The 8,836-nt window shown below is 32.0% G+C and overlaps 1 protein-coding gene across 2 annotated transcripts in view; it reads right to left on the reverse strand.

Annotated features, from left to right (window-relative positions):
* LOC106464967 (ubiquitin carboxyl-terminal hydrolase 5-like) overlaps positions 1–8,559 on the reverse strand; it is a 206,504-nt gene extending 197,945 nt beyond the window's left edge. Inside the window, exon 1 of one of the 2 annotated variants that reach the window (XM_022392775.1) lies at positions 8,399–8,559. In XM_022392775.1, coding sequence (XP_022248483.1) covers positions 8,399–8,494 — 96 coding nt within the window. In that variant the 5' untranslated portion in view covers positions 8,495–8,559. The remainder of the gene's footprint in view (positions 1–8,398) is intronic. The other variant, XM_013925142.2, reaches the window with a different exon arrangement.
* Between the last annotated feature and the right edge of the window lie 277 nt (positions 8,560–8,836).

Here is an 8,836-nt window from a genome sequence, read left to right on the forward strand (position 1 = left end):
AAACCCATACAGAGATTAATTACTGAAAATAACTGATTAAATAAAAAGTTTTTTCTTAAGAAATGTTTGATAAGTATCTCAACATTATAAAGATTTCGCATGTGAAATTTCAAAATTTTCTTAAAATAAATATTACTTTGCATGATAGACAGGCAATATGAGAAAAGAAAAAAAAAGACATGAGAAAAACATTGCTTTATAAACCTTAAGTCCAGCTACAGTGAGGTTAAAGAGCAGAATTTTTCCTTGTTAAAAGTTATCAATTTGTGGAATAGTTTGCCAAATGATGCATTGTAAATTTCTTTGAGGTTTTACTTAGTAATTTTATGCATGTGAGAGGTTTATGTGTAGGTTGGGCTGGTTCCAGTCCCTTGTTGGGAAATTTGATTTGCTGCATGGCCTTCTGTCAGCTAGTCAAAAAATATAAAAAAATGCAAACCAACTTTTCATATCCACATATCTATTACACACAACTTTAACTAACAGTACAAATAAAACCATCATGCAGATCAACCTATTATGTTTATGATTAACTAAAATTGAGTATCCATAAAGCAATGAAGGTGTCCTGGTGCCAATCAAAACGACCTAAATATAGGTCTTAGCAAGTACTGATTGACATTTGAAAGTTAGAGATCCATGCTATAAAATTCTTTTTGTTTATTATCATTATTACAATATAGTGCTAATGTTAATTTCACACACTGCATAACAACATAACTCAATTACTAACCTACAGAGTGAGGAATCTATCAAATTCCTTCTGGAAATTGGTCTAGATACTCAACAGTAGTACAAGCAAATTTCTATGAAAAACTTAAACAAGTTAGAAGAGAAAACTTTTTAGGAAATCATGATAAGAGTTTTTAACCTATAAGAATCCCAGTTACATCTCTTCAATGGCCAATATTTTCTCTGACTTTCTTTTTCTCTTAACATAACCATAAAACCCCCTTTAAATACAAATTAGTGTTACAAGCTGAGTCATTCAGTGTCTTTTTTAACCTTTACTCTGACTGTTTTTGTTTTGGTACTGTATCACATGTTCCATTTTCAGTGACTTTCAAACTCTTGAAAACTAAGTTTATGACAACCCCTCTATCCCAGGCATCATTTTAGTAACCCTTCTATGAATCCTTTCCAACAATTCAATGTCTTTCCTAAGGTAAGGAGTCCAAGACTAAACACAATATTCCAAATGTGGCCTAACCAGTACAATGAAATTATAATCTCTTGTATTCAATATTTCTGTAGATACAACCTAAAATCCTACTTGCCCTACCATTAGCAATAGCACATTGCTTGGATGGCTTTAGAGACTGATTGACTCTTACACCAAGATCCCTTTCCTTCATAACACTGTTAAGATTATTCCCATCCAAATTATACTTATAATTCAAATTATGATAACCCACATGCATTATCTTGCATTCATTATAATTAAAACTCATCTGCCATTTATTTGCCTAACTTACTAAACGATCTAAATCCTTTTGTAAATCAGCAGCATCCTCTTCACAGCTAGGAACACCCAAAACCTTAATATCATCTGCAAATTTAAGTAATTTATTGACCATTCCTTCATTTATGTCATTGATGTAAATCAAAAATAGCAAAGGTTCTAAGACTGAGCCCTGAGGTACCCCACTTGTGACATTAATCCAGTTTGACTGAACTCCATTTGTAACAACCCTTTGCTTTCTTTCATTCAGCCACTCTTCTATCCAATTTACTAACTTATACCCCACACCTATAGAGACAAGATTTTACAACTCTTTTATGTGGCATCTTGTCAAATGCTTTCTGAAAATCAGGATACACCAAATCTACACCCTTACCCTCATCTACATAAGCAGTAACCTTTTCAAACAATGTCAAAATATTGGTAAGGCAAGATTTTCCCTTAGTGAAATCATGTTGACTATCTAATAAAATTCTAAACTTTGTTAAATGGCTCTGCAAATCATGTTTTATCAGATTTTTCAAAACTTTTCCCACAACTGATGTACGACTAATGGGTCTAAAATTACTGGGACAATTTTTATCACCTCCCTTGAAAAGAGGAGTTACATTAGTTAACTTCCAGTTTACTGATACCTGTCCACTATTCAAGGACTGAAAAAAATAGTAGTAAGTGGCTCACATATCCAATCTTTAACCTCCTTCAAGCCTTATCATTTTTTAAACTTCCCAATTGTTTCTTAACCAGCTCAGAATTAATGCACTCATCTTGTTTGATCTCATTGCCACTTATCAACTATTCAAGATGTGGAATACTGCTTAAATCTCCATTAGTAAAAACTAAAGGAAAAACAAAATTAAACAACCCAGCCATCTCATAATCATCAGATATTAGCCTTCCTTTATCATCCCTCAACGGTCCTACCCCCATCCTAACATTATGATATAGTTTTTAGGGTGTGTATATGGGCTAATAATGCAGGAAATGGTAGTTCAGTGGAGCTAATTGATAAGTATAGAGGGTTGATAAAGGCATTTTAAAAATAAGGCCATAACCTAATTCTGTCAGAGATGATATCCAGATTTAACTGTGGGGATGAGATTACAAGAAGGTTACTATGGCTAAATCTAAGGATTAGATAAATACTTAAGGATTATCAGATTGGTTGTATGGGTTTGTAAAATTAGTTGATAGGAAAAGAAAGCTTTATGGAGTGGGTGGTTTGCACTTAAATAGAGCAGGGGCTTGAATATTCACCTGGGTTATTAACTCAGTTGTAAAGGGTAACTTTGAACTAGGGCTAAACGGTGATGATAGACAGGATAAACTAAATGCAAAAATATACAATAAGATACAGGGAAAAGAAAAGTGTGGAAATAAAGTACAGAAATAATTTTAAAATTCTCATAATTAATATAGGAAAAGAAAAGTGTGGAAATAAAGTACAGAAATAATTTTAAGATTCTCACTAATATAATGCTAGAAGTATGGAAATAAAACAGATGACTTAAAAAGTACTTGTCGAAACAGAGGATTTTAAAATTATGGGTATAACTTAAACTTGGTTAGATGTAAAATTTTCATGGCAAACTTGTTTGAAATACAGGGTTAGATGTTGTTTAATATGGATAGAATATTTAAAATATGGGGAGGAATTTGTTTATTTGTGTATTATCAATTACATCCTGTAGAATTTAAAGATATGGAGAATAAATAGCAAGGAGGTTGACTCTATTAAGGTGTCTGTTAGTGGATATAGTGGTAGAAGAATTTCAACTGACATTTGTTACAGCCAACAAGACAAAACTGATGAAATTAATATCTCAAGTTGTAAATGTGGTTATAATTATGAGGTTTCTAGCTTTAGGCATGTAGATTGGAAGATTTTAAAGACAAACTGTAAGAGAAATAGATTTTTTTTTACTATTATGGACATTTTTTCCCCATCAACTGTCCAGATGTTATTTTAGATTTATTTTTAACTTAAAAAAAAAATTGAGAGGGTGGAGATTTAAATATTCTTCATCCTGAACATTTGATAGGCAAACACAACTGATGAACAAGGTAATCACATTAATTATCAGCTTATTAAGAAAAAACTGGTGGAAGAAAGGTTTTGAAAGTGATAAAAAGATGCTTTGCAAACTTATTTAATAAAGTTTAAAATTTTGTTGGATAGTCTACATGGTTTCACTAGGGGAAAGTCTTGCATACTAATCTTTTGACATTATTTGTTATTATTATTATTTATTATTATTATACATAAGTTTCTACTTATGTTGATTATGTTAATATTGTGGATTTGATGTATTTGGATTTTCAAAAAGCATTTGGCAAGGCATCACATACAAAGCTTGTTAAAAAAAAGTATTTTTATGGGTGTGGGGGATAAGTTGGGTCACTAAATTAAAAAAAATGGCTGGAGGAAAGAAAGCAGAGGGTGTTAATGTCACAAATTGGGTACCTCAGGGTTCAATATTGGGACCTTTTCTCTTTTTTATTTCCATAAATGACAAAAAACAAGCAATGGTCAATAAATTACTTAAATTTGCTGATGATATTAAGGTCTTGGGTGTTGCTGGGTGTGAGAAGGATGCTGTTCTTTACAAAATGACATTGATCATTTGTGGAGTTGGGCAAATAACTGAAAGATGACTTTTAATTATAATAAATTATTCAAATGTAACGTAATACATGTGGGTTATTATAACTTAAATTATAAATACAATTTTCATGGGAATAACCTTAACAATGTTATGGAAGAAAAATATCTTAGTGTTTTGGTTGACCAGACTTAAGCCATCCAAGCTAGTGGTACGGCAAATAGGACTTTGAGTTGTATTTACAGGTTACAGTTTCATTGTTTAGGTCATTAGTTAGAGCTCATTTGAAGTATTGTGTTCAATCTTGGGATTCTTAACTTAAGGAAGTGAACTGTTAAAAAATGTTCAAAGTAGAATTATGTACTTGGATGGAAAGGTTGTCACACAAGGACAGGTTCAGATCTCTGAAATTTTCTCCTGAAAAAGTAGAAGGGATCTGATTGATATGTTTAAGATTATTAAGGGTATTGAACATCTTGATGCATCATATTTTCTTGTATTTAATAGTGAGATTGGTAGGGCAATGGGATACAAGTATACATTTTGATAAGGTAGGAACCATCTTCAGCTTAGTTTTAATTTCCTATTGGGGCAGTTGGCCTTAGAAATCAACTGCTTTCAGATGTGGTAGTCCCTGGTATCGAAAAGGTTGAGAAACAGTGATTTGGATAACATCCAGATAATTTCTCGCTTAAACTTTGCATACTATTTAAAATTTCCTATCCATATCTAACACAAGGAAGAATCCCTTAAAGAGTTACATGGTATTTTCTGTCCTTTCAACTTTACTGTAGCTATTCATTCTTTCTGCTTAACTCCTCTGATTTGTAATTACTCACAACAACTGCTGCAATATGCACTGCACAAACTAAATCTTCCTTTGCTTCTACTACTTTATCAATATCCTGAACTTATTCTCTGTGACCTCAATGAGCCAGTTAGCCTTCTGTCACCTTATCTTTTTTTTTTTTTTTTTATGTGTGCATTTGAGGAACCATAGGTGTTTTTACTTCAACCAAAAAAAGCAAACAAGTGAGAATTGATGGTTGTAATAATGAAATAAAATATAACTGTATTTTGCAAATACTAATTATTAGTTAGAAAGGTCGAGTTTGATATTAATATTACTGTACAAAAGACGTACAAGATTGTGACCTAGAACATTTTCCGATTCCTTTGTATTAAATAAGCAAGTACATGTAGATCCATTTCAAGCATAATACATGGAAACCATCATATTATCTTGGCCAGATAATATTTTCCAAGGGTTTTGATGGAGTTTAAGGATTGGATATGTGATCCACTTACTACTATTTTATGTAAGTCCTTGAATAGTGGGCAGGTGCCAAAGGATTGGAAGTTGGCTAATGTCACTGCTCTTTTCACAGGAGGTAATAAACATTATTCCAGTAATTATAGGTCTATTAGTCTTAGATAAAAGTTCTGATAAAACCTGCTTTACAAAGTCATTTACCAAAGTTTAGAATTTTATTGGATAGTCAACATGGTTTCACTAAGGGAAAATCTTGCCTTACAAATCTTTTGACTTTCTTTGAAAAGGTTACTGTTTATGTACATGAGGGTAAGGGTGTAGATTTGGTGTATCTGGATTATCAGAAAGCATTTGACAAGATACCACATATAAGGCTTGTAAAAAAAGTAATATCTCTATAGGTACAGTGGATAAGTTAGCTAATAGGATAGAAGAGTGGCTGTATGGAAGAAAGCAGATGGTTGATACAAATGGAGTTCAGTTACACTGGATTCATGTCACAAGTTAGGTACCTCAAGACTCAGTCTTGGGACCTTTGCTCCTTTTGATTTATCATACATTGATGACAAAGAGGAAGGAATGGTCAATAAGTTACTTAAATTTGCTGATGGTGTTAAGGTCTTGAATGTTGCCAGCTGTGATAAGGATGCTGATGCTTTACAAAAGTATTTAGAACATTTTGTGAGTTGGATAAATAAATTGCAGATGGGTTTTAATTATATTAAATGAAAATAATGTATGTGAGTTGTCATAATTTGAATTATAAGTACAATTTGGATAGGAATAATCTTAAAAGTGGTATGAAACAAAGGGATCTTGGTGTAGTAATTGATCAGTCTCTTAGGTTATCCAAGCAATGTGCTGTTCCTAGTGGTAGGACCAATAGGATTTTAGGTTGTATATACAGAAATATTGAATACAAGTCTAAAGAGGTTATAATTTCATTTTATAGGTCACTGGTTAGGCCACAATTGGAGAATTGTGTTCAGTCTTGGGTTCCTTACTTTATGAAGGACATTGAATTGTTGGAAAGGGTTCAGAGAAAGGCTACTAAAATGGTGCCTGGGATGGAGAGGTTGTCATATGAGATGAGGTTAAGATCTCTAATTGTTTTCTCTTGAAAAATGAAGAGTTAAAGGGGATCTGACTGAGGTGTTTAAAATTGTAAAGGGAATTGATAATGTTGATGCATCATCTTACTTGCATACTTAACAGTGGCAATAGTATTAGTAGGACTAGGAAATACAAATATAAATTTTGTTTAGGTAGGAATCATCTTCAACTAAGACTTCTATTTTCTAACAGGGTGGTTGGCCTCTGCAATGGGTTGCTTTCAGATGTTGTGGAGGCAGTAAATTTAAATGAATTTAAGAGATAGCTTGATAACTATGTGAATGATAAGAGCTGGTTATAAGATTTAATCTTTTTTTTTAACTTGTTTATTTAATAGTTTTAGTTTAGAAGATGGTAAAGCTGAGATGGACAATTAGGTCCCTAAATATTATGTTAAGGTACCAAACAGGACCATTACTGCCAACAGTAACTCATAAACTAATCACAGTTAGAAATAAAACTTAAAGGGAACATAGCCAGATGTTTATAAATCTTTTCCATTCTCACTTCCCATTATATGCAGAATATAGAATGCATAAACCAAAAGCTTTTACTCTGTCACTACTTACGATAATCTTCTAAACTACAAGATCACATCTTACTCTTCTCTTATCAAGAGAAAATATATAAGAGATCTTACCCTATCCCTCTAACTTACAATAACCATTTCACCTCGTGAATCATCCTAATAGCCCTCCTCTGAACCATTTCCTCTGATTTCTTGATGCTATATACTGAACATAACGGATCAAAATGACAAAAGTTTCACATTTGGAAAATACAGGCTAGGCTCCAATTGAAGAAACTTTTATTCTTTTAACAGGATGATTGTCTTATAGAATTTTGAAGGAGTCGTCACTGGCAGTATTAGAAGCCAGCATTTTAGAGGAATTTAAGAGGGTAATCAATTATTTTTACTCAAGGCTTGGTTAACAATTATAGCCTTGAAGGATCAAATAGTCCTTTGCTGTCTAAGTACGTTACAATATCATTAATATATAATGCAACTGCAAGAGCATTGTCAGGAAAAATGGTTTAGGAATGTATGAAAAAGATGCCCATTTTGGAACAAACTTTAATTCCCCAAGCCTCCATACTTATAGTTATGTGCAAATTAACAACAAAAACAATATTATTAAAACAACAATGATATATTCAAATATGATGAATGTCCAGTAGTCCTGTTTCTCAGTGGAAAGTGAAGGACCAAGTGCCAATACCATTTTACACTGTACTAACCAGGCAAGTACCATACTGTAAAATTACATTCTGTCCAGGATAAATCTGTCACATTTTCATTTATATTTGGGCAATTAAATTTTAAATACACTCAGACTGTCCTAGCCAGTTTGAAACTATGATAGTGCTTAAAAGTTAAACTGAATAATTCAAATTACAGTATGTCAATCTTACAAAGTTATATATTATTAAGAAGGCCCAAAGTATTTCAGAAATTACTTAAATACGTATAATTGCAATGCAAGTATAAACAATCAAGATGCACCATGATCTAAAACAAATTTCCCTAAAAAAATTCCTGGCAACGCCCATGAACTGTAACTTTTAAACCCCATGTTCATTATTCAAATAAAATTTGATTTTAATCATTAGAGTACAGTACCAACAAACCTAAAAACGTATGCTAACCATTTTATTTACAGGTAATTAAATTTATATCATTTATTCAAATCTGAGGCTTTTAACGTTGTACCTTCGATTCATCCCAGAATAACTTGTAATAAGTATAAAACTTAATACATTCTGCTGTGTACACAACGATTTTACGTACGGTAGTACTGAATAGTAGTAGTACTATCTGCAGTGTATAATAGAAAAGAGTGGTAAGTAGGCTTAGTAGTACTATGCTGTGCATCTATAAATAAAAATTTAAAGAATGAAATCGAATGTCAATATATTATTTGAATAAAATAAAGTAATACTACAAACCGGTGTTTCAAATGAAAACACACATTCGTCTTTAAACACTTGTTCACCTCCAAGAGGTGTTCGGATTTTTGATAGATGCTGATTTAATATTTCCATCTTACTACAAATTACAACGGTACACGAAAGTTACTAACTCAAAAATATTCCGATTGTCATGCATCGTAATACCGAATTATACAGGGTATTCCAAAACATTCCTCGCAAGTAACTTAACCAGAAACAACGATTTAAAAAATAAATTGAAATCGGATAAATAAAAATAAATCAAATGCTCAAAATATGTTTATTTTTAATCAAATAAAAGATGAATTATATATATTATGATAAGTTGAAAACAAACTGAATTTCAATTTCAATTCGTCAAAATGTGTTAGCAAAGCCTCTTTCCTGTTACCCAGTGATTGAACGAGCTTGTTATGTATTGTACGTATGTATAGG

Source organism: Limulus polyphemus, unplaced genomic scaffold (genome assembly GCF_000517525.1).
Source record: "Limulus polyphemus unplaced genomic scaffold, Limulus_polyphemus-2.1.2 Scaffold1796, whole genome shotgun sequence".
In the NCBI taxonomy this organism is placed as follows: domain Eukaryota; kingdom Metazoa; phylum Arthropoda; class Merostomata; order Xiphosura; family Limulidae; genus Limulus; species Limulus polyphemus.